We start from the raw sequence: 27,834 nt of genomic DNA on the forward strand, positions 1-27,834 counted from the left end.
ATTCTTTTCTCAACTCCACCACATTTCACCAAGCTCTGCCAGGAGGCCACTCATGAGTCAGCCTCTCTCTTCTCTATAGAACTACTCCCACCCCCACCACAGATGAGTGATGGCCCTTCCCTGCTAATAGTCTCCATACGTTTTTCCTCCCCTTTCCCCTTTAGCAGTCAAAACTAATTAACTTTTACAATTCCAGCTGTCTATTTTACAGTTAGAATTTTAACATATTAAGTTATGATAGGCAAAATTTTTACCTTTTTTTCATATGTTCCCAACATAATCAAATTGACAGTGTACTTTTAACCTCTTTTGAGCCTTCAACTCAAAGATAGTCTGTTAACTACCTATTCCCATAGGTCCAAGCTCCTCTTCTAAGACAGAAGTTACAGAACTTTTAGAGAGATATTTGAACCTAAGACAGGAGCCAACCCTATTCTTCACCTTCTGGGTAAAGTAGCTCATGTGCCGCAAGAGCAAATACTTCCGGGACTCTGTGGTCTTCCACTCCAGCTTGCTTATGACGATTATAATGGTCTGATCCCAGGAAGATATTTTAATGTAAAGGCACCAATTTTCCAATCAATATGGAAACAATTTTTTTCAACAGATTTATCAAATAATTTCTCAATAGATTTTTTTATTCTTTCAGTAAGGACTGAACTAGACTTCATGATAATAATGGCAACTGTCACACAGAAAAAGATTGTAATAAAAATATTAGTATCAGTAACACAAATATTGAGGAAGGGATGGGTACCCACAGCCCACCAGTCCCTCCTGTGATACCCTAAGAAAGAGAGAAAAGATACTCATTTGTCTTAGCTCAAATAAACACAACTGTTTCCCACCAAAGCTTCACTCTGTCCTCTCTTCTTTCATCAGCCTCGTTTCCAAGGTCCCTAGTGTACAGGATGGTGTGGGTCTCGCTATTCATTTCATGGTTCTGTGTCCATCCTAACAGTGGTCCTCATTTGTTTTAATTTTATTTGATTATTTTTCTTCTTTGTTCACCATTCCCAATTCCACTCTCTCTTCAACACTGGCACCCACTTGATTTTATTTTATGTATCGCCTTCTAGTGCCACTCTCTAAATATTTGTGCAAAATATATGTATGTTCTGGAAAATTCATAGTATTGCCTTTCATGTGTCACAATTTTTATAAATGATATTGTACTACAAATTTCATTCTGTTTCTTTCCCTTTAACTCAGCCTTATGTTTTTAAGATCTATTTGTGTAGCTCTGTGTATACCGTGTATCTAGTGATCCATTATGTGTATATCCACACTTTATTCTGTCCCCTAATGATAAATAGCTGGGTTTCCCCCAACTCTTTGCTACCACAAATAACCCTTCAGTGAATGTTTATGTGTGTCCCCCTGTTACCTAGATGAGGGTTTCTCGTGTGTGTGTGTGTGTGTGTGTGTGTGTGCACATGAGAATTACTGAGTCATAGGGTATGTGTGTACTTAATTTCACTAAATACTGCTTGCTCGATCAGTTTCTGAATGTAAATCTCAAACCTTCATGGTTGAATTATCTACTTCTATCATTGGTAGCTTTGTTTAATTCGAGACTATTTTGTTAGTTAGATGTATTCATGGTCTTTTTGATTTATTGTTCCTTATTCCAGTATGTAATTTCCATCTTTATTTCCTATGAGGTTTCTCATCTCACAGTTTTATTTCTACTCTTAAAACTGCTATGCAATCCTTCTTGCTGTCATTAGCACTCGCCTACTGTTTTTGCACAGGTGTTTGGAGCCTCTTATTTAAGTGTGTCTCTTAGATATAGTAATGCTGAATCTTTCAAAAATCTAACTTGAGAATCTGTCTTTTTATTCATTTACTGTAACTACTGCTACATTAGTGTATATTTCTGCTATTGACCGTGCGTTTTCGATTTATTATGTTTTGTTTGCCCACTTACCCCAATCTACTTTCCATTGATTAAACTGAATGTTATTCCACTGGTTTGAAGGTTGTACATTCTACTTTCAATCCTCTGGCAGCTTCCCCTAACGTATTAAGACTCATACGTCTGCTTTTCTTCCTTATCGTCCACAAAAACATATCAGTACCTCTGTTCTCCTTCTCAGTAAGACAAGAGACCGAGAACACGCCGACCTCCTTCCACCTCACGACCTGCCGTGTTGAGATCATCTACAGTTTTCATTGCAGAATTTATGAATATACTTATCTTTAATTGCTTATTAGAAAATATTAGTATTTACTAAGTCTTTCTTTTTACTTACTCTTATTTCCCATATATTACCTCCTTTCGGATTCATTTCCCTTTTTGAGTAAAAAACAGTAGAGTAAGAACAGTTTTTCTAAGAAGACTCCATAGGCAAATCCTTCTGAGACCTCACATGCTTGCCAGTATCTTTACTGGTTCCCATATTTCAATCAACACTCTGAAGGTATCATCTTTTATAGGCAGTGCTGCTATTGAGAAGTTAGACATGTTACATTCTTATTCCTGAACCTCTCCTTCTTTTCCTTTAATGTTTCTTAACTTTACTATAGTGCAGAGTTCTTAACCTTTTGGGGGCCAGTCCTGGTAAAGTCTATGTCTCTCTTCTCAGGATAGTGTTTATATGAATAAAATAAAATATGCATAATTACAAAAGAAACCAAATATATTTATCAAAACAACAAATTTGTGATACAGTAGTAATATATGCACTCCGTTACTAGTGCTTTAAATAACGAGACCTAGACTCGGGTCTCATAACTACCATAACTGCAAAATCACCATGGTCATAAATGAAACTTCGGGAAATCTACAACTGTAATGTAACATGAATATATCTATGATTTTCTGTTAGCAACAGTGATACAGATACCACTAATACCACTGTGCTTTTTCCTACATTCCTAATTGAAGCAGTGCTCGATTTTTTTTAAGAGATTAGTGAAAATGAGCATGTCAGGTTTTTCCCATCGGTGTCCTCCAGCCTCCTGACTCCCGTATGTGAACGCCTGGGTCATGGGCCTCATTTAAGAACCACAACTATAGGTGTAGGTGGGGTGTTTTTTTCTTATCTATTCTGTTTAGCACTTTATGACCCCTTCGATCTGAAACGTAGTATTGTTTATTCTAGAAAATTCTGAGTCATTGTTTCTTCAAATAGTTCCGTCTCTGTGTTACTCTTTTCTTATGAGGTTATTATTATGCAAATGTTGATGCTTCTGCTTCTACCCTCCATAGTTCTTAACTTTTTCTTTCATTCTTTTGATCTCCTTATCCTTTCCTGAAGGCTTTGGGAGAGTTTATTGACCCCATATTCCAACCCACTAAAATATTCTTGTGTTCTATCTATTCTGTTCAACCCCTCCATGGAAATCTTTATTTCAATAATTATAGTTTTTCATTCTCAATATCTCCAACCAATTCTTCATAATAGTTTGTCATCACCCCATGTTTCCAATATCACAAAGTTATCATTATGCTAATTTTGCTGCTACATCATGTCAGCACAATAATTAAGATGTCTGTTATGTTAGTTTTCTGTTTTTCGGCTGTCTTGTGATTCTGCCTCTCCTGGTACAGGTAGTACCGTTTGTTGTCCCTCCTTCATAGCATTTGCTCTCCTCAGAGGGCTCGTCACTTTTCTTCGTGAACTCATGGTCATTCCCTTGAGATTACCAAATGCATTCTCCATTATTGTCTGCCTAAGGGGAGGAGCAAGTTCTCAGGCCCTGAACTGAGCTCCTTGCCTCAGGATGTGGAACCTCTAGCTCCCTTCTGTCTCAATCTCTTCCTGTTCCCACCCCCAGGTATCTTTCACGTCCACACACACAACTGCAAAATTCCTGCCTCCCACTCACACAAAGACAGCATATTCTGTTGTAACTGATTCTTAAACCAGTAGTGTATCTTTACCTGATAAATCTATTCTTTCACTACTCATTCCCTTACCAGCAAGTATGTAATTACTACATTGAAAAGTCTGTTTCAGAAATAACCAAATCAAATAGGCTTTTACTGTTTTCTTACTTTCCTTGACCTCCTGGTGTTATTTAGCATTCATAACCACGCCCTCCGTGCAGTCTTGACCTCAAAACACCCCACTATTCTGTTCTCGGCCTCTCTGCTAGCTCCTCTCTTTCCCTATCTCTCCATCCCTAAGCTTCTCTTCTTTCTCCTCCACCTTCTTGCCTTGGAAAGCTCATACATCCTGGAAGGTTGGTTATCAGGGCTATGCTGATCCCTCCCAGATCCATAAATCCAGCCTTGACCTGGGACTAACATCTGCAAAGTCTCCTTTGAAGTCTGGAGGCCGAAGTGAGGGAACAAGGTCACGGGTAGATAACAGCACTCAGGATTCGTGACTCTGATTGAGAAGAAACTGATTACGGGTGTTTAAAAAATAGTAAAGACAGAGAGAGCGAAAGAGGTAGACCAACCTGGGTCAGGTTCCTGGGCGGGTGGGGAGAGGGGGGTATGTGTGTGCGTGTGTTTGTGTGTGTGTGTGTGTGTGTGTGTGTGTATGAGAGAGAGAAAAAAAACATAGGATATGTTAAGATCAGCAAAAAGAAGATGCTTATTTTTCTCCAAAGATGAACAAAACTCACAAGCAGGACACATAATATGGACAATAACATACAGATATTTGTAAAAGAAGTATTTAGATAGAGTTCTAAGCTGATGTGTGTGAAATTTGGGTTTCTATTGAAGTTTACTAAAGTAACTATTCATAATTTAAAATTTGCATCTGGCTAGGATCTGGTGGTGTATCACTGTGTTCTCCCTCAGCCCTCACTTTTTGTGAGGGACTTGGACCTGTAAGACTTGCTGCAGGGCAACAGCTCTCTGAGATAGCGCTGTGAGACCAAGTAGAGGGAGATGATCAACCACCCACCATCCAGGGGCCCCGGCTCATAGCTGCTTTGATTTTAAAGTGTCAGCATTAAGTTTTTGCACCAAAAACAGGTATGACTTCAATGATGGCAGCAAAGAAGAGTTTCCTCTGTTGACCTAGAGATCAGTGTGGGTATCCGTGTTCCTGGCTCTGAACTGTGAATGTTGCATCTCGCTTTCAGCTTCAGCCATCCTTGTGGCTTCAGGGACAATATTCTGCCAAATGTTCAATGACTACTCTCAGATATTGATCATTCTGTCAGCATGTTGCCTACCTAAGCACAGCAATGTTAGATTTAGGAGAAGAGTCTCATGTTATGCAAGCCTGAAAATCAAGATGGCAGCTACAACATAGCAAGAGTGCAGGCTTAAAAGCCACAAAGCCTGGGAGTGAATTCCGGCCACTCACTAGCTGTGTAACATTGGGAAAATGAATCCTCTTGGTCTCAGTTTCCTTACCTGTAAAATGGGGATAATAATAATATCTATCTCTGAGAGTTAAAACACGAAAATTTTGGAACAATGCCTGGTACAGCTAGTATTCAATTAATATTAGCTTTTGAAACAGCTAATATTCTATCATGCTTGCCATGCTCCCATAGCCTCCAGAATGAATTCAGACCTCTTAGCTCCATTCCCATGACAGAGCAATTCACATTTAGATACATATGAGTGCTCTCTGCTCTCAGAAACCCAGTATTCCCTCAGTCTCTATTTTGAAGTTTTCTCCTAGTTTGAATAGTTTGGATTCACATAATCTGCATCTCTTTTACTCTCAGGACATAAGAAAATCCATGCAGTGATAATGAACTAAAAAAAAAAAGAATCCATCCTATTGAATGAAGTTATGAATGAGCACTCATGAGCATTGTCTGAAAAAGCAATTCTCCAAATGCCAGCTCTCTGAGCTTTTCATATATGCCCTGCAATATCTAGCTGACAGAGGCATCCCTGATCGATACTTGTCAATCACACAGCTCTGCACTGAATAATGTGATCCAACATCTTTTAACTCCTTCAGTGACTGAAGAATCATGGCCATTCTAACATCCTCGGCTTAACCAGATAACTGGGTTTTTCTTTTACATACCTGTACTGACACCACAGGGCTTTTGTATGGGTTCAAGTCGACAGTCAAGACCTAAAAGAGATAGTGGTAACACAGAACAACAGGTACAGTGGGTACAGCCTCTGTAACTCCAGGGGGCCCAGCCCATCCAAGCACATAGCTGCTTTTTGCCCCCTCACCTACATGGACCAGGTATGGCTGCCATGGAGAAGAGCCAAGATCTGAGTGGGTCACCTGGACTCAGACAAGCCACAGCTCTGTTTCCCATCAATGTTTTATACCATTCTGGTCACAGGTTCAAGGCCTCCATGCCAGCTCACCAGCTCCCACAAGCCAGATACGGTCCCACAGAGCAGACGAGAGAGAGAAAACACCCATGCTAACCCTGTCCCTCCCAAGAAAACAGTGTGGTCAGAAGAGGGACTCCAAGGTCATTGTCTCAGGCAGGTCCAGACCAGCCCAAGCTCAGTGTTAACCCTTTACTCCCTGTATTAGTCTTCTCAGGCTGCTGTAACACAATACAGGGAAGCTTAAACAGCAGAAATCTATTTTCTCAGAATTCTGGAGCAGGGTTAGTTTCTCCTGAGGCCTCTCTGCTTGGCTTGCAGACCACTGCCTTCTTGCCGTGTCCTCACATGGCCATTTTTCTGTGCACATATCCCTGGTGTCTGTTCCTCTTCTTATAAAGGACATCAGACATAGTAGATTAGGGTCCCACCTTGTGACCTCGTTTAATCTCAATTACCTCTTTAAAGGCCTTGTCTCTAAGCACAGTCACATTGGGGGTTAGGCCTTCAACATATGAATTTTGAGGAGACAATGCATTCCATAACGCTAATGATACTTCCGATATCAGATTTGAGTACACTCATCTCAGTCATATTTAATTGATTCCAATTCTGTGCTTCTGTAGAATTGTGTTTATACTGAATAAGTGTAATAACAATAATAATAACACCTACCATTAACTGAACGTTAGTAAAAAGGGGTGTATTATCACCTGTTATCACTATGCCCCTGCTAGGTGTATATTGTCATGCCAATTTCATACAGAAGGAGACTGAGGCCCCAGAAGGCTCCGGGAAGATCACAGAGCAGTGAGCAGCAAAGCCAGTATACAAAAGGAGATCTTTGTGACCACAGCGATGCTTTCTTCTCCCCTGTTCACTGCCTCTCATGTCACATTGTGCCTTGCGCCATAGTGTGACTATTTGTGCTTACATTTGTATTAACCTGCAGGCAAGAAGTATGTCTCCTCCATCTTTCTAGAAATGTCTTTCACATCTCCTTACACTTGTGAACTGATCGGCGGCCTCACTTTGTTGAACATCCAAAGTGCTCCCATCTCACATTTCCTGGCCCTCTCCTCCCACCTCCCCCACATGCCCTGCCAGACAGCACCCTCTTACCTCTTTGTCCCAGAGCCCTCTTCTAAGGGATACGCTCCTGGACACTCTTTCTGTCACTTTCTCACTGAGGTCTACCCTAGGCCCTATTTACCATCATAACCTCCCCGACTCCACTCCTATTCCTTCCTGATCCCACTTACCCTGTCTGACTGTTTTCCATGGTGGACATCACCTTCTAACACATGAACACTTGACTTACTTATTGAATTTATTGTTAAATTTCCCTCTCCCTCTGTAAGAATACAAGCTTTGCAAGGGCAAAGACTTGCGTGTGTTTTGCTTCAGAGCACCTTCTAAACATCTAGACAAAGCCTGGCTCATAGTAGGCATGAAATAAACATTTAGGGAATGGATAAATTGGGTTTCATGTGCTTGGGCTTTGATGTGATTCCTTTCTAAGACGAATGAGTGGCCAATCACTCTGGGCAAAGGTCCTCTGGAACCTAACTTAGCTCCTTAGGAAATTGTTAAGCTCTGAGTCTGAGGACAATGTATTGTTTCTAATTCCTCTCGATCATTGTTTTCATCCTCTCTTTAATTTAGTACCTGGTTATTTTGCCCCAGTCTTCTGTGCATTTGATGGTTGTATTATTCATTATGGGTAGTTACAGCCTTTTCATAATTAATCTTTAATTGCAATACTTGAATAGCATTTCACATGAAAAATGATTCACAAATTAAACTTACATCTCACCTTGGATAATTATTACAGGTCTGACTAAAATGCATGAAGCCCTCGCATGGCAGGGGGCTCTCTCCAATGACAATGTGTTGATTTTCTAATTAACGAAGGTTAAGTAGCATTTTTGCTTGCAGACCTACATTTTAAACCTATGACGTTTGTCACCAAGAAAGATTTCTATAGAGCACGAAAGTTGAACTCAAATAATTATCACTAGTTCTAGCGCATTAACATCTTTTGCATGAGATATAATGACCATTTTCAGGACAAAAGATTTTTCTTTATATCGACTAGATCACTAACAGTACTTTTCAGCTCACTGACCCATTTAATAAATCAGGGGCCATCTAAGTAAGAAAAGAGCATAATTTATTTAGTTTTCCTTTATAGAGAGAGAAATGGCATTCCACTTACCTGGTTTATAAATTAAGAAGGGGGAGTACAAAACTTTACTTAATGAATGCAACAAACGCAAATTAGACTACAGTCATGTGTTATTATGGTCAATTAAGAGAAGAAGGAAAAAGGAGGTCAGGCAACAGTGTAAAGAAGGAAAAGGAACTTTAGGAGAAATTGAGAGCAATTTACTAAAATAGAGAGAGGGAGACATGTAAGCACAGAGGGTTGTACCTCATGGACCAGAGTAATTTAGAGCTGGAAAGAACCGGAGACATCATCTAGTTCAATCTTCTTTTTTATGGATAGGAAAAACTGATGCTGAGAGAGATTAACGGATGTGATGAAAGCTGCACAACTAACCCAAAACAGTCAATAGTCGTGATAGAGAGAGAGATGTAGGCAAGAAGAAAGACTGATAGACGTGGAAGCTCAGAAAGACCCCAAACCAGAAAGAATCAAAGACAGAGAGACAGACAGACAGAAAATCTGACCCCTTAAACCCCTTATTGAAATGAGACCTGTAAACGTACATACATCTAAACGCCTACTTTAATGGTGTAATAAAAAGATGCTGTAATGTAGATTTATTTGCTCTGCCAATTAGTCCCTTTTTGTGTATTTTTATTTTTTTAGGTTAATGTTCCCTGTACTAGTTATCTGTTGCTGCATAACAAGTTACAATAAGCCCTTTTTAAATCTCCATATTTTTATCATATTAACACTTACTTAAAGAATTTTTAAAAATCTCTTCTTCACACTCAGCTCTTGCTGAGACCCATTAAATAGGAATGATTTCCGAAATAAAATGCCTTCCAGATAGATAATAGATTAAAATGTTAAGAGAAGTAAAATCATAAAAGTGCTAGAAGAAAATCCAGTGGAGTAATTATATTATTTTGGATTAGAGAAGGGCTGTATAATCCTGATACAGAAGGCATAAATCATACAATAAGATACATGGATGTCACTACAGAAACATCCAAAACTTTCATAGGGAAAAAGAAACATCATATACAAGTTAACAGACACAAACTGGAAGGATGTAGTTCCCAAATTTATAACAAAGAGCAAAAGCCCAATATATTGTTCTCAATCAATAAATATTTATCCTCTCCTATTCCCCCCAAAAAGCAAAGAACATGAAGAAACAAAAACTAAGAATGGGGGAAAGTTACTCAACTAACAGTATTTGAAACAACACAGATTAACATAATGATCTTTTCCCCCCAGACTATAAATTCAAAAGGATCCTGTCCAGTATTAGCATTGGTGTGGAGAAGGTGGGGGTCTCACACCCTACTGGTGAAATACAAATTGATAAAATTCTTCTTATAGGGAAATATATTTCAAGTGCCTTTAAAATGTCTATGCCTTTGTACCCAGCAATTATACTTCTAAGAATTAATTCTGAGGAAAAACTGGACAGGTGTACAAAGGTGTTTACAAGGATATTTATTACAGTATCATATAAAATGAGAATTGGAGTACCCTTCAAAGTCCAGTGGTAGTGAGATGGCAAAATAAGTGATATGCCTTCCAGAATGGGATGCTATGCAGATGTTAAACAAGATGTTCCAGTTGTACATTTATTGCTTGGAAAATGTTTTATGATATGTTAAGTGCAAAAAAACAAATTTCAAAACAATGTGTGTATCATGATCCCATTTCTTCCTTTGTTTTATTTTTTTACACATATGTATCTTCTTAGATAAAAGTAGAAAAGGCTATTTTCTAAAGTGAAAGTAGTTATATCTGAGTAACATTTCAGATTCTTTTGCATTGTGCTTATCAGTATGATTACGGTTTCCACAGTGAAAAACTATGACATTTGTATTCAGGGAAAAGGTGACGGAGATACCTAAAAACAATGATTTAAAATTTTCAGCAGATTTTGATAGGATATTATTGACTTAATTGACTAGTGGTGAAAATTTAAATGGCTATTTATTAAATTAAATTTAAATTTAATGAAAAGCCCTTATTGAAAGAACAAAAGCCATGGTTACTAAAATGATAGAAGCCAAATTGAAATTTTAACACACCAAGTGACGTATGGATTGACATTCTTCCAAATCATAGCAAAGGCCCAAATTCTCTTCGGCGCAGAGCTGTGAGGCTGAGCTGACAAGCAGATTGCAAAATGGGAACTTCTTCAAAGTGTTTGTTTTTAATAACTTCTTTTGCCATCTACTATCCCATAGCTTTGATCAAAAAAAGGCATTGGACTCCCTTCAATTAATCCTCTATTCAAATATTTTATTAAAAAAAAATCTCTGGAGAATTATTATTCAAATCCATGTACTATCCAATGAGAGAACTGTAAGGCTTGGGTTTATAAAGACAATAGAGCGATTCACTTGCCATTTCACGGCTGAGGATTTATAGGCATAAGCAAACGCTAATCCATTCTTGGGACTAAAGCCTTTGATCCACCAGCCCTGCCTGATGAGTCTACTAGATTGTACACCTTTTCTCAAGACAGTAGAATAAGTGATCAGAATCACTCTCCGGACTACCAACCTTACCCAAACTTCGACAAGCCTACAGACCACTCCATTTTTAAAGACTCCAAACCTAAATCTCAGACATGTACATCTGTGGGGCCCTGACCCTGAAGTTTTTCTTCTGTTAGATGGTCAACACACAACAGAGTTTAAGACCATGGGCTTGAGAATAAGACAAATCTGACACAACTTGGCCACTCCTGAGCTGAGTCCTTGAGTAAACTTCTGAACCTCTCTAAGCCTCAGTTTCCTCATCTGTACAATGGGCATAATGATAATAATGCCTCCCTTGCCAGGGCATTGTGAGAATCAGGTGAATAAATTGTAAGTTGCTTAGTCAAGCACCTACCACAGATGCCTCAAGAAAAAAGAGTAACTTTTATTTTATTAACAATATCTTTTTTTCTAATTCCCCATCAGATAATTCTTTTAATAATTTTAACTACTATTCAGTTTATTTAATTTCCAGAGAAGTTGCTCCTCTAAGATACAGACATGTACATAAACTTGAGTTCCTCCTTTTGTACCAGCTGCTTAAAAAAAATCACAGCTAAGGTTATGACAGACACAATTAAGTCCATTTGTGATATAATGCTCCAATGAATCCTTCTATGAAATTAGTTAGGAAGATTTTCATATGTCCGTGCTCATGAATCTCCGTCAAACTCTGTAACTTACTCCCAAAATCACAGTGAACTTGATCTTCACGCTATCTGTCTTGCAAGGTCATTTAGGCAGAAGCAGTGAAGTCTAACCTGAATGGAAATAAATGTGGCGTGGCTGACTTGTGAGTAAAATTATCAATTCCCATTCCAACCATCCCAGACGAGAAGCCCTGGGAACCCTTAACGTGAACTTCAAAGCAAAGTGTTTCCTGAGACAAGAACCAGGACTTACAATCACTTCAAATGGATTTATGCCTTCTGACTAATTGACTTGTTAACTATGCTAATATATTCATGTCTCTCTGCCTTTTTCTATTTCTTTCAATAGATAATGCTATGGAACTAAATGCCGTGAGATTAAAGAACAAAGCACCTAGAGATTTCTATAAACTTCTTTTCTATAGGAAACTAGATTAGACTTCTAAAACGGCTTATATAATTTTTGTGTATCTTCAAACATTTTATTTCTGTAGGAAATTTATTGCTTCTCAGAAGACAGCCTCTTTTAATTAGGCATTATAGCCAAGGGGGAAAAGCTTCAAGTTTTTCTACTAGGCAGGACCAACTTGAAAGTGAGAATCTGGCTGCACTGAGCAGGCTCACCTCCTACCACAGTTTTTCAATGTATGATGAAAGGGCACAGAAGCCAAAGCAGAGGTTATTCCATCTGAGCTCCATGCCTTCTGTCCTTCCCAGGTGGTGCCGGAGGCCAGCAGGGCTTCCTGGGCTGCATCCGCTCCCTGAGGATGAATGGAGTGACACTGGACCTGGAGGAAAGAGCAAAGGTCACATCCGGGTTCAAATCCGGATGCTCAGGCCACTGCACCAGCTATGGGACCAACTGTGAGAATGGAGGCAAATGCATAGAGAAATACCATGGTTATTCCTGTGATTGCTCCAATACGGCATATGACGGAACTTTTTGCAACAAAGGTAAGGCAGCACCAGTTTCCAGAGCCATTTTTGCACATGTTTTTAAGCCCAAATCATCTATTTAATGATTTTTCAGCAGTACGCAAATGTACTTTATTCTGACGATAAGTTGTTCAAAATTCTTCTCCTACCTTCGGTAGGAAGTCTCCCAAACCGTTCCCTAATCCTTGTTGCTTTTTAAGATGAGAGAAGCTTTGAAGGCACAGAATTTCCCCCAAATTCCAGCAAAGTATGCACTGACTGGAAAATTACAAAACAAATAACCACATCACACCTTCACGGTGAGTGACAAAGTAAGCGGACTGTGAAAGGGGACCCAGGCCTGACCTCTCACTCAGGAAGTCTGAGGGGGTCAGGGTACTCTCTTGACTGACGGATTGCTGCAGTGGATCAGTCAATGCAGCCCAGGATCTTGATGCCCACCCCACCCCACCCCACTTGCTGCTAAGAGACTGGATTCAAACTGGACTCACAAGAAAGGCTCTTGAGCCAGTTATTGTCATTATCATTATCATTATTATTACTCTTACAAAGGATGCACTGTCAGTGGTTCTCAGCCTCAGCTAAATGGCAGGAATCCTGAGATACCACATCTAACCAGTCAGCCTAAAGCATCTGTTATTACTGTGGTATTTCAGTCTTGAATGAGTCCTTTGACCCTAATAAATTCTGCAGAGCCAATGAGCAGACTGCAAGATCCCAATGCACATGCATGTTGTCATTCTGCATATACTCTGTGATCCTGCATGACCGGAAGAAATTCACTCAACTGGTCTGTGGCTTCATTTCCCATATGTAAACAAGAGGGATGGAGAGAGGCAGAGCTGGCGCTTTTCCTAAGCTACAATTGAAATGCATGTGAATCACTCTGCTCTTTCTAAATGAATGTATAGCATTTGGGTAAAGTTTTCTGTAAACGGTTGGTGCATCTTTTAATAAGAGGCTTTACATAAGTAGCCTATTCATACTCTCATGAATACATGGAGGGTTGTTTATGCTGGCATTATTCACACAAGATGCCACACAGAAGGAGGAATTGTTTCATAACATTCTCTGTACATCCAGGCTACTGTCTGGCAGTGCTATAATATGAGAATACAAATTAGGTCGGGCAGGGTTTGAAGAATGAGCATGAGACAACAACAAAGGTGGAAAGGAACACTATTGCTGAATAATACCATAGCACATTAACAGTGCTGTTACAGTGCGTTTGTCTGCTCAGAACAGCATGGTTCCACGGTTTTCCCGTGGCACACAATGGGATGGGTTAGCAGAGCACATTAATTTTGCACTTGTAGAAATGGCAGTCTTGCAATTACCATTCATTGTACTTGATGCTAATTTAACACAGTCACTCTGTTGCCAAAGTGATGTCTGAATGCCATCACGTAAGCACTAACGCTCGAGAGATCCCACTACATAAGTGCCAATTTAAAGAAAAGCACGCTCCCCTTATTTTTGGAGAGTTAGGTTAAACACAGTGGCTCATACCAAACCCCGGGGAGTTACTAGGCAATCATCATGAACAGAAAGGCAGGGTACATACCCTTCAGCTTTGCCAGTGTGAGAGAGAAAGTGACATGAAGCCCGTGCATTCCCTCTGACATTACTTCTAAGGGTTGACACACAAGACACCTAAATAGTCTCTTAATATCTGTTTAGCAGGGTGAGTTTACATTTCACTCAATTAGTAGCTTTAGCCAAAAAAATCTCAAATTAAAAACTGCAAAATGTGTTTGGAAAGTATTTGTAGGCCTTCTTCTGAGTCGAGACAAGTATCTTCTTGACTTGGGGAAAATGACGGTGGTGCTGGTTGAGTAGAAGCCTGCAGCCATCCAGGAAGGCTTCCTCTGCAAGCTCGTTGATGGGCTGGGGGATCTGCCCTCTGAGGCCTCCCGCCAGGAGCCCCCTTCGCCGTGGCTCCCACCTCCCAGGGAGCTCGGCACCTGTGACCACACCCTCAGATGGGCTGCAGCCCAACAGCTCCGCCTCTGGAAAGAGCAGCAGCCACAGAATGAGCTCATGGAAGTGCTTCATGGGCCTTCTTTTGATGGTGTAGGTCTGTGCTTGTGGGTGTGGAGAACCGGTCACTGTTTCGCTAAGTGAATAAAGCACGTCCCAATATACCAGGCACAGCCTGATTTGTTTGTATAAAATCAAACACACACACACAAAGTAAACTGTGTGAAGACACACCAAAATATTAACCATCATTATTTTTAGGGAAGGGTGAAAACACCAGTATTTCGTTTCATTTCTTTTTTGCTACATTTTCGAATCTTTACGCAATGATGGATTACCTCTAACTTCCTCCTTTGTTCCTCTTTGGGAAGAGGAGTCCTACGAGGCAGAGTTCTTACTGCAGGGATTTGAGGGTCAACTGTCTCTGGTTAGAAAATATCTAATTATTAACCAGAGATCATTATACCTCGTAATCATATGATCTGGAATGGAGTAGCATCTCAGGTGAAAATTGCATATAATTAAATTACCCTTGAAAAATCCATCCCTTGCTACATTTAACAGATCCCATTTTTTCACAAGCCTCCGAAGCGATCATCCTTCAGGAGAGGAAGGATTGCCTTGTTGGGGCCAAGCAGTATGAAAATGAAACCTTGAGACCCTCGTGTAACACTCGTCCGTGTGAGAGGCTCACAGTGGGACAGGCACAGGACCGACAGCCCAAGGGGCAGATCAGCCGGGTCTCTCCCCTTGCGGTATCAGGTCATCCATCGGGGGAATGATGGCTAAAGGCCCACCCTATTGAAACCTCTCCTGTTTCTCCTCTCCCTCCCTCTCCTCCCCCTTTCTCTCTCCCTCCCTTCTTCCCTCTCTCCCTTTCATTCTCCCTCCCCCAGGAGCACACTCTTTATCTCTACATTGATCTCTGTCCCTGCCTCTATCTTTCATCATTCCCTACCTACTTTCCCCATTTCTCTTTCTTCTGATTGAATATATGATTGAATTTGTAAATCAAATTACCCTGTGCTGCCACTTCACTAAGCTCAGGAAGACAGGGCTGGATTCAAGCAGGTCCCTCCTACATCTACACCATCCAGGTGTAGATGATGCACTTACAGTCACCATGCCCGACCAGCAAAATACACATGTACAAGAAAGTCCTTTCTGTCCTCTTATCTCTTCTCAGAAACTACTCCCAGGGCCTTTTTTCAAATGAAGCCATAAAGATTTGATCACCATCATGGTGTTAGCTCTCCCAGGGCTACTTGGATATTAAATAGGACTGCTAGCAGGGGAGAAGTTCTTGATTTGAAGAGAGCATGAAAGCATGCATCCTAGAAACCCTATAACTGGACCATATAGCCAATCACCTCATCTGTCTACAGCATCTCATCTTTTCAGAACGTCCACCAGCCAGGAGCCATTTAAGTCAGCTGAGACGGCTCCTTTCCATGGCAGAATTCCTTGGCAGCCATTGGCTGAGGCTGTGGATGCCTCCACGAGTGGGGCAGCACCCTGCCTACAATGCAGGCTTAGCTATGAGTCTGTCATCCCCAGGATCAGTGGGACCTCCACTGGGGACAAATGGATGGTTTCTTGGCCATGCCAAAGGTAGTTTTCTCTAATTAGACCTATTTCTTCTTAGATAGTAAACCCCAAAACACTGGAGAATTTTATATCAACCTCATTTTGATTTCTAACCAGAAATTAGCAACATAATTAGAAGAAAACTCTCTCTGTGTCTTCTCTGTGTTTTCAAGCCAGAGGGGAAATAACAGACCTCTAGTGGCCACAGCAATTGCTGTGTTTAATTTTGTAACTGAATGCTATAGTGGGTTGAATAGGGTCCTTCTCTCCCAAATCATGTCCACATGGAACCTCAGAATGTGACCCTGTTTGGCAATAGGTCTTTGCAGATGTAATTAAGTTAAGGCAGTGTCATACCAGATTAGGGTGGGCCCTAAATCCAATGACCGCATCCCTATAAGAAGAGGAGAGGACACAGAGAGACACACGGAGAAGAAAACTGTGTGCAGAAAGAGGCAGAGATCGGAGTGATGCTGCCACAAGCCAAGGAACACCTGGGACCACCAGAAGCTGAAGGAGGCAGGAAGGACCCTCCCTCGAGCCATGGTAACACCTTGATTTTCGACCTCCAGCAACCATGACTGTGAGAGAAGGAATTTCTGTTGTGTTAAGACACCCGGTTTGTGGTGCTTTGTAAAAAGGCAGCCCTAGGAAACTGAGACAAGTGTTAATAAAATCTGCACTGCTTCTTAATCCCTGCACTTAAACAATGGAAACAGCTGACATTTATTGGGAATTTAGGATGTGCCAGTGTGCTAAACTCTCTAATTGTGTTCACATCACTTCACACTCACAACAACTCTATGAGGTAGCTACTATTATTATTATCCCCGTTTTACAGAGAAGCAAATTGAGGCACAAATGGGTGTAGTAATTTGCCCAAGGCTCACACACCAGCGGGCAGCAGGCCCGGGATTTATATGCGGGCAGTTCGATTCAGATGAGCTCTCACCACTGTGTGTTACCGCTTCTCATCAAGGGGGTGCCTTCATGCAGGTTGATATGAAACAAAAAACCAGAACCCCTAGTCTTAAAGTTTTTTAGTTATTGTGATTCAGTAAAAAAATGAGAATTTTATTGGATGCAGAATTTATCATAAAAAAATAGGATACAAGATCTCAACAGAGACTCTCTCTTTTTTTGGACACTTTTAGGTGTAAGCTGTATTCATTTACCAATTCATTTATTTAACAAACATTTAGTGAACGCCTAATGTGCCTGAAATCCTTCAATATGTAGCTGAATCTGACTTTACGAAAATTTTCAAAACATTTCAGTGGTTTATAGATACAAAATCAGGAAAATCTAGAATATATGAAAGCAGTGGATGTGAATTAGTTGTCACCTAGGCTGCTGAAAAGAGTTCTTCATTATGATCCCTTCACTGAGCCAAGTTTAGCAAGAACTTATCATCAAGAGGCACAAAAATATCCCCTCAGTCACTTGTCTGCATTTTTTTTCATATAAAAATTTTCATGTTCATCTGCCAAACCAGAACTGCAACTGAAAAATACATATCTTTAAATACTCTGAAACCATTTTCTGAGTTTAGGGAGTTCTGTTCTCTTTTGAAACATTCATTTGTCTGCCACTCAGATAAAGGCCAAAATTAAAAGGACCAAGGTTACAAGACTGCAGAGTGACTAAGAGTGACAGACGGATGGGTCCATAAGTGCAGTGTTACCATCATTTATAGTCACGTAAATACACGCCACCCTCACTGTGGTCCAGATGAGTCTCCTCTCTCCCTCTGAGGATCATGACATTGACTGACACTTTATGATCTGTATTATTCATATGGTAGAAGAAACTGTTTCTAGCCATCTCAAATCCCTACATAGAAAACAGATGATGAAATTAGATATAGATTTGAATCCGGCGTCCTCACTTCGAGTTGTATAAGCTTGAGCAAAGTGTGTAACTGCACTGAGCCTCATCCTCAGAAATACCTAATACCTACTTCTTAATTCCACTGTGAGGATCACCCAGAATAATGTGAACAGATTTCCAAATAGAGAAACTGGCACACATCAACCAAACAGTAGGTGTCACTGTTCATTCTCAGCGCCCCTGTTTTGTTTGTGTTTTTGTTTTTAGTTTTAATCATGTCATTCTTTAATCCTTCCAAAAAAGCCTTAGATGTCGGATGCCTAACTGACGTGTCTCAGTTACTTCTGAGTGCTGGATTGCTACTCTGCTACTTCAGGAGCAATGGCAGTATCATAAAATGTCAACTCCACTTAATTATGGTCACAGTCATAGTATTCTGAAGGTGAACACGTAGTCTCCAACCCCCAGACCCTGATGGACTGAGGAATCTGCAGAGATCCTGGAAGATGTCATTGGAGACAACAATCACCGAATCCCGGGGTCCTGCCCGGTAGTGCAATTCCTGAGGCAAAGTGTCCATCCCTGTCAAGAGCCAACTTGGGTCACCTTAGCTGTTGCTGTGTCCATTCCTAATACAAAGGCCATCAGGAGACAGGGAGGCACTGAAGGAGTTCAGGACTCCATTTTGCTGGAAGGAGACCTCAATCTAAAGTCCAAGTTAAACCTCTAAGGGAGAGGGGATTTCCCTTCTTGCCTCCTGGAGGATTGTTTCATGGCGGGCGAGAGGAGGTGGGTTTGCCCAAAGAGCTTTGAGGATTGCACAAATTCTCCTTCCCTATGACTCCAGGCACGGCTCAGGGAGCAGAGTAAATCGACGGGCTACTCATTTAGAGCAGATTTGAAGCCTTTTAGGGAAAATCAATCAATAAAAAATATTGTAAAAAAGTGAGGGAGAAAAAGAGAAATATTGGAGTTAAGCATCTCAGAATCTCATCACCATATGAAACTAGTTAAGCTGTTGGCAACAGTGGCCATTTTTCCTTAGGTCTGCCTACCCAGTCTTAATCCCAGCTTGGAGAAGAGTTTCACACCAGCAAGAAGAGAGGCTTTTCATGTCCTTCTTTTTCATTTCCAATTGGAACAGGAGATTTTAAAGGTTTTGATGGAGGCCTGAAGGAATAAGAACAGAATTCTTTTCCCTTTTCCTCTTAGAGTATTATTTAAGAAAGGAAAACATCCCTTCTCTGCTAATACATTTCTTAAATCTTCAGACCTTAGGATACAACTTAAAAAGATCATGGAAACATGAAGATAATCTGCTTAAACGTTTAAAAAGAAGAGAAAAGTAAGCAAAATACTTCTGGACAAAAGCCCATAAGTACTTATGGATGAAAGGAAATACTTTTAACTTGATTCCAAAAGGTCAAAGCTGCAGAGATAGCTGACGAGTTGAAGTGACTTCATTATAGAATTTCATGTTAGTAAATAATATTGCTGCCTGGCCTGGGGTTTTCTGCGGGGTCCCAAGTGTAAAGGAAAACCTGGTCAATTAACTTTCCTAGAGGAAGGGATTTTAAAACTCAGTGGGTAAGAGCGAGCCCTTTCTAAAACACTAAATGTCATAGGTGACAGTTTCTTTTGCTTTGTCTTTTGCTTTGGGTATAAGATAAATAACATTTTTTCAAGTTTGTGCTATTTTCAAATACCCACTAGGTTTGAGAACTTTATGCATACAACCGACTTTTTTTCCTGTGTGCATTGTTGCATGTTTTTATTCCCTGTTCCTCAGCAATAATCAGAACTTTAAATAGTGTGAAGTTTACAAAAATAAGTCTTTATCATTTCCTACATATTAGCTCCATGATTTCAGTTGAAACTCTATACATTTCTTTCATGAACCTAAAAGGAGCCAGTGTAATAAATTGTCCAGAAGGTTTTGCTTCTAAATTACGCACCTTTTTGGCTCCCCCACAAGCAGGTCCATTCACAATATCCACACTGTCCTTGAGCACTTCCTCACGCCCATGGGGCATAAAGACCTGCCTCCGACATGCCATTTCTCCTCTCCACAGCCTTTTTGTGTGCTCATCGTTTCCAACAGGCAGCCCTGACCTTAGCAATTGGGCTCATCCTAGGCATCCCTTGGCTAGAGGAAATTTGCTTTCTCAAATGATCAAGCCCGAGGGGTTTGAGCTGACCTCTCAAATGTTTTTCGTCTGATAGCATCGCAGTCTTATACATCAACCTGGCTTTGAACTCATTCACATATTCTTACCTCTATCAATTGCAATTGATTGTAATCATGGTTGATTTACATAAATGGGTATTTTACTTTTTTTCTTCAGTTAAGACCAAACCCTGAGGAAATGGAAATTATTAGGGCCACTTGTGCTTTCTGAGCCATCCCTTGCTTAGCATTTTAAATGTATTATGTCCATGTTCTCACGGGGGCTGGGCACATGACATAGTGAAATGTCATTGTCAGCTCAGGCTGACAATGTGCTCTAGCTGCCTCTTCCCAGTGACGAGTTTACTAACTATAAGGTGGCTTCTGAACTGTTCAAGTTCTATAAAGCAAAGATTCTCAATTAAATTGGACCACTGGCAGTAAAATTTAATGTATCTATCTATGTTCTGTATCAGTGAGGCAAGATAAAGTAGTTTGATTATTAATAATAATTTAATTTCTTCATACACACTGGGCACAAGTTTAATGGAATATGGGCACACTTACTGAAAGCCTACTATGGGGAGCAGTGGATTGACAGTATGGAAGGCCAAGGTGAACAAGACCAGACTTGGAATGAGTGGAGGCGATAGACTCGAGCGCAGTTCAAAGGGAGAGCAAGGCAACGCGCTGAGGGAAACCTCCATATGGAACCAACCCACTGTAAAGTTCTAATGGGAAAGCCACTTTTAAAGTCCCTTCCAAGGGTAGCATGGCTGGTAGTGGTGGGTTACATCTAATTCTGGGGGCAGGACTTTGATTAAGGGAGAAGACTCTTTAAAAAACATGTGTTGGGGGGCAGGCCAAGTGGTGTAGTGGTTAAGCTCCCGTGCTCCACTTCGGCGGCCCCAAGTTCCCAGGTTTGGATCCCAGGCGCAGACCTAGCACCACTGGTCAAGCCACGCTGTGGTGGCGTCCCACATAAAATAGAGGAAGATTGGCACAGATGTTTGCTCAGGGCCAATCTGCCTCATAAAAAAAAAAATTGTTGTGAATGAATTTCAAGTCTAAAGATTCAAGAATCACTAAGAACCTCAGGCATATCAAAAATGAAAACCACTTAGGATATCTTATTAAAACCTAGAGACAAAGTTTTAAAACATTCCAATTAAAAAAAATCATTTGTCCCTGAAATAATATAATTGATATTTACAAGAAATACTTATTTGCTTTTCTTATTACAAAATTAGATTGCTTTGGAAAATTGAGTGGACAAAATGTTTTAGAATTTACATCAACGTAACTCTTTTTCAACTTATGCCCCCCAATAATATTTTGTAAAGCTTTACTTTCTTTAGTTTCTAACACGAAAAGAAGAGGGAACTTAAAAAATGGGCCAAAGGACTTCACAAATATGTCACCAAAGAAGTTATACAAATGGCAAATAAGCATGTGAAAAGATGCTCCACATCGTGTCATCAAGGAAATCCGAGTAAAACAACAATGAGATACCACCACACACTATTAGAATGGCCAAAGTCTGAACCATTGACACCACCAGATGCTGGTGAGGATGTGGAGCAACAGGAACTCTCATCCATTGCTAGTAGGAATGCAAATGGTACAGCCACTCTGGAAGACAGTTTGCTGGTTTCTTACAAAGCTGAACCTACTCTTACCATGAGATCCAGCAATCATGCTGCTTGATATTTACCTACAAGAGCTGAACACTTATGTCCATACAAAAACCTACATATGGATCTTTATAGCAGCTTTATTCATAATCGCCAAAACTTGGAAGCAACCAAGATGGCCCTCAGTAGGTGAATGGAGAAATAAACTGTTATACAGCCAGGCAAAGGGATATTTTTCAGTGTTAAAAAGAAATGAGCTATTAAACCATAAAAAGACGTGGAGGAAACTTCAATGCATATTACTAAGTGAAAGAAGCCAATCTGAAAAGGCTACATACTGTATGATTCCAACCATACGGCATTTCAGAAAAGGCAAACTATGGAGGCAGTAAAAATATCAGTGGTTGCCGGGGTTGAGGGTGGAGCGAAAGGGGAATGAATAGACAGAACACAGAGGATTTTTAGGGCAGTGAAACTATTTTGTATGATATTATGATGATGGATACATGTCATTATACATTTGCTCAAAACCAGAGAATGTACAACACCAAGAGTGAACCCTAATGTCAACTGTGGACTCTGGGTGATTATTACATGTCAGTGCAGGTTCATCAATTGTAACAAACGTGCATGTGGTGGGGGATGTTGTTAAGGGGGAGGCTGTGCGTGCGTGGGAGCAGGTGGTGTATGGGAACTCTCTGTATCTTCCTCTCAATCTTGCTGTGAACCTACAACTGCTCTAGAAAAATTGTCTTTAAAAAAACAATAGGGAATTTTCTAAAATTTTCTGAACTTCCCAGCTTCTTCCCTCACCCCTACTTCCTGAGAACAATGGTACACTCTCTCTCTTTGTATTTCTACAAAGATACCACTTCAAAGACAGCTCGACAATTTGATATCTAAATAATAGTTTATTCCTGCTTTTTTGTTACAGGAGGTCCTCTAAGAACTCTTTATTAACTCTGACATCACCAAATTTTGCTTTAATGTTGAGATTGGATTATTGCAAACTTGTTTCCTTTAGGCTTGTACAGACGACCTACCATTTATCACTCCAGCGGCCAATTTTACATACTGTGTTACTCCCCAGGGATCTGGGTCAAGTATAGCTTAAAGAAGGGTCCCCAATTCAACCCCCCGTGGGAATCACTCTCTCTGCAACCCTGATGGCACCAAAATATCCTTTCAAATCTTCTGTTCCTTTCCGCCTTATCCCTATGCCCAGCAACACAGCAAACATTATTCTAAACTAATTTTGTTTTAAAAAAAAAAAAAGGAATCTGTACTGTGCTTTCTAAGTTTCTCCCAGTTAAAGAGAGAAAGCCAATATTATTTAGAACGGTGGAGCAAGACTACCTTGAATTCTAATTTCAATATTATTGAAACAAAAATGGACACTCATACAACTTTCTTGGCACTGTTCCTTTATAAATTACATTAATTATATAAAATCTATTATTCACAGGACTGTCAGGATCAAATGAACCGATGTGTGTGAAAGTGCTTGCAAAAGCATTAATATTATGAAAATGCAAATTCCTAAGGCTATTAATCACTAAATCAGAGATCCTGGCGTTGAGAGTCTCTTTAGTGAGAGGCCTGCAAAATATGACATGGTGCCATTCAAAAGCCACCAGGAAACCCTGCAGGGAGCTTTTCTGTCCACATTGGTGTTGTTGCCATAACTGACAGAAGACAGCTGTACCTTCCACCTATTTACATTACTGCTTGCCCATGTCTCTGTGTGGCAGTGACATGCGTTGTCTGGAAGCCCGAAGGTTACAAAGTTCAGCAAGACTTAGACGTCAGAGTTACACTATTCCATAGCCAGCAGTGCTGCATTCACAGTCAGTCCAACACTGGAATACCGTGACCCTGATTAAATTCCTATCTATATCATGGCATTGTCATGAATCATTTGGCCTGGAACATCATTAAAGCAGCAAGCATACTTGAGATTAAATAAAAATGGGTTCTGAAGCATCCTCCTGGGGTTATTATTGAGGTCTTTAGAAAGTAATACTGGTTCCTTGAATACTTACAGAGTTTCAAAAAATAAAAGGTGACTGCTATATTCTAGGAAGCTCATCTAAAATTTTCCCCTTATCCCAAGTGATTAACAGTCTCTCTGCCTCCTTATTAAGGATGACAACTCCAGTTCAGATTAATGAGTTCAGGTCTTTCTCATGTTTAATCCAAATATAACCCAAATATTTGTACAAGTCCATTGACAGTCACTTCTTAGTTTCCAGAATCAGAGATTAATAAGGTTATAAGTGAAATGCTTTCTAAAACTTCACAATTGAAGTCATCTTATTTAAATCCCATTTAAATAGGCTATTTTGGCTTGTTGGCTTTTATAGTCCCTTAATAAATGAATCTTGTTAACTCTGTTAAAAGTATAAATCAAGTGAGGTAAATCAAGTTGAAACACTAGACCAAGTTATAAATTTCAAACAAGTTTATAGGACCCCCCCATTAAATAAGCAAAAATGTTATCTCATGTGACTTTGTACAGTATCCTACTGAATTATAAGCCACATGTGGTTATTGCAACACTTCATGACTTCTTTAAAAATGTCAAAGACTATTTCAAAAAGCTTAGAATATATATATTGAATTTATCATTGTTCAGACTTTCAGCTTTTGTGCTAACATTCTAATATCGAGTTACTTATTGAGACGCTTCTTCGATTTCTCTTAAATTGTTGAGTTTGTGAAGCTCTTGTCACAAAATCAAAGTATCTCATGGTTGAAAAGGATACTGTATTCTTTTATATTTAAGTGACATTTTATTGAATACCTCCTTTTCTGTTGGGCACTGAACTGTATGTTCCCATATCTTATCACAGCAATTTTGAGATGCAAGGATTAGTACTCCTATTTTTGACAATGAAGAAGCTGAGACTTCTCGAGGTTAGGTTTATTATCCAAAGTCACATGGCTAGTGAGTGACAGATTAGGATTGGAACCCTAGGGCCCTGACTTCAAGCCTGGTGTTTTCTCCACGTGACACAGCAGCATGCAGTCCTCTTTGTAACACGCTCCCTGGACGGGATCCACTCTGTTCTTGATAGAGGACTCAGTACCATGTGAGGCAGCTCACTCCGTATGTGGACGTTTCTGACAACTAGACTATTTCTCTTATCCTGCACCATCATCTCCATTAAACATAGACAATGTCTTCAAGAAGAAACAGTGGATGTAAAGCTCTGAGTTCAAATCCCTGTGCCTTTAAGAACTCGGGAACATCCATGCACCTTCAAAATTCCCAACTCCAAGGGGACAAGTAAAAGCACCCAACCTGAATCTTGACACAGAAGAAGTACCTAACAGCTGATAAATTCCATACTCTTCTGCTTCCTTTACCGACGCCTTAATATGCTCAGGGGACAAGGATGACACATGGCCGCTGGCTCAATTTGCAGTTACTGCTTTCCCAACACCCCAGAAGGTCTTGAAATAATCAGAACTCTAAATAATGTGAAGTTTACAAAAGTAACACTCTTTCTCTTTCCCCACATATTAACTTCATGATTTCAGCTGAAACTCTATAAACTTCTTTTCTTTCATGAATCTAAAAGGAACCAATCTAATGAAGTGTTCAGTGTTTTGCTTGTAAATTTCTCACATTTTCAGCTCCCCTGCAGGCAGGTCTGTTCCCCAGCATCCACAGTGCCCTTGAATACTTCATCACCTCGACAAGACATACTTCCCTTGGTAGCTGTCCTGTGCATAATGGCGAGTTAGGGATTCCATGGGCAGTAGTTAATACATTCTGCTCAATGTGTCCCTCTTTCTGTATCATGCCACCGTGATGGCTGAGCCTAAGTCTCAAAAGTTCTGAATAATTTTCCCTTCTTTCTTTGCCTTCCTTCCTGAGGTTCTCTCTGCGTGGCTAATTGAGGAAACACACACCTACACACTTATAGGCACACGAAGACACATACACACAGGGCACAGGAAAACAGAGCCACAGTTGAAATGGACCTTTCTAACTAAAGGCTTGGATAACGAGCTACTTCTTTGTATTTTTTAATGCACCGCTCTCATAACATCCATGATTTCGTGTTAATAGTGGAGAAGACCTTTCTCTCCAAATATGTAAGGTGAGGAATGAGACAAAGGACATGCAGCGTCTGACCCAATAAATTCTTCTGGCATCACAGACCACTGAGGGAATTGTTTTATAACAAAAAAGGTGATTTGCAGGGTAAATACAGGTCATGCCCTGTGCATTTTCTTATTGATGAAATGCACACTTTGTATTACTGATTGAAGGCCGCTGAAGGATTGCCATATCTGGGTTCTAGTCCCAAGAGAGCCCTAAAAGGAATGCGCCTCTGATGACTGAAATTCAAAAGTCCAAACAGAACATGGAAACGACCAAAGTAAACCTCTAGATTGGTTTTTATAAGGAGATGGGAGGGCAGACACGCTTGCTCAGCTACAACTGGCCCCTCATGTTGTTGCCCAGTTGTTACGAAGAGGAATTCAGTCTACAGCTGTGAGCTCTTGGTGCTGGTGCAGCCCAGGCACCTTCATTGCCCCTCCCCAGCAATGCTCTGATCACAGCCTGAGCTTTGTTCCCTCTGACCAAAGGATAATGTAAAAATTGTGATGCAAATAAAGTATTGATCCTGTAGACAAGAGTAAAAGAATTCACAAGCCAGATCATAGCCAGCAAGTATAATAGAATCCAGAGCAGGTGTCCTAGTCCTTTTGGGCTGCTATAACAAAATGTCACAGATGGGGTGGCTGTTAAAAAACAGAAATTTATTTTGCACAGTTCTGGAGGCTGAAAGTCCCAGATTGGGTGCTAGCATTGCTGGGTGAGGGTTCTCTTCTGGGCCACAGACTTCTCATTGCATCTTCACGTGGCAGAAGGGGCTAGGGAGCTCTGTGGGGTCCCTTTTGTAAGGCACTAATCCCTTTCCTGACAGCTCCACCCTCATGACCGAAGCACCTCCCCAAGGCCCCACCTTCTCACACTGTCTATCACTTTGGGCGTCAGGATTCCAACATGTGAATTGTGGGGGGACACACAGTCAGAACACAGCAGTGGGCATCCCCTTTTATCAGAACAAACCATGTAAGTAAAGAGCTGCGCTGCCCAGTTTCTCCCTTTCCTATCACTGACCCCGCCCCAACCCCTGTGTGCGTGCACAAACACACACACACACACACTACAAAGGTTGCTCACTACCATTACTGTGGAGGGAATCGTTGACATTTTTTAAATTTAACTTGTAGAGAATCTGTGAGTTCAGAAGGAAGAAATTGGGGAATATTAGGAATAGTTTAAGGAATACACTTGGAGACTAGTCACTCTCTGCCCAAAATGATTTCCTTTGAACTGTCTGGCTTGTTCACTTTCTTTCCTGTGGCCTAATAGTCTCCTAATTAAAGCACCATTTGAATTAGCAGGAGTGGGTCTGGAAGGAGAGCAAGACACCTGAATGTGGATTGAGTCATTGAGGTCGAGTCCCTATGGAGCCAGTGCAATTTAGGGGTGAGGAAGGCGGGGGAAGCTTTGAGGAGGTGGTTAAGGTGACTTCTGGGAGGAAGAGAGTTGAGGAGCTTTCATAAAAGGCTGGAAGGGGCACAGTAGGAAGGAGGAGGCAGTGAAAGCTGCCCTCTGTTTTGTGATCTTGCCCAAGGCCAGCCCAGCCCCGGCAACAAGAGAGGAAACTTCTCCTTGCTCCTTCTGGCACTTTCCCTTGCTACTAAGATCCAGAATTCAGGCTAATTGTATCAGTGCTATAATTTAGTTACATTACAGAGTAAATAATCTTTAGTTGTTGATCCATGTTAGAATATTGTACTGTAGCAAAATGTATTCTGAGTTCCTAAAACCACTTTTTACTATTATAATTACTGCGTATTATTGTGTACATAATATTAGCATATATAGCATAAACCTTTTTCCTTGAAAACACTTGGTCTTCATACTCATCATTTAAAAAGACTACTTTATATTCCATCCAGTAGATTTACCAAAATTTATTTAACCTAAGTATTTCACAATAAGAAAATGGCAGTTTCTATTTCTGCTCTTGAAATTGTTTCCAATTTTTTATTGTCAGTAATACTGCAGTAAATGTCTTTTGTAAACGGCATTTCAGT

At 40.4% G+C, this 27,834-nt stretch overlaps 1 protein-coding gene across 1 annotated transcript in view; it reads left to right on the top strand.

Moving 5' to 3' along the window:
- CNTNAP2 (contactin associated protein 2) overlaps window positions 1–27,834 on the top strand; it is a 1,871,069-nt gene that overhangs the window by 1,662,627 nt on the left and 180,608 nt on the right. Inside the window, exon 18 of the mRNA XM_070616681.1 lies at window positions 12,292–12,528. Within this exon, the coding sequence (XP_070472782.1) occupies window positions 12,292–12,528 (237 nt within the window). The remainder of the gene's footprint in view (window positions 1–12,291; window positions 12,529–27,834) is intronic.

The sequence above is a fragment of the Equus przewalskii genome, chromosome 4 (genome assembly GCF_037783145.1).
Source record: "Equus przewalskii isolate Varuska chromosome 4, EquPr2, whole genome shotgun sequence".
Classification (NCBI taxonomy): Eukaryota; Metazoa; Chordata; class Mammalia; order Perissodactyla; family Equidae; genus Equus; species Equus przewalskii.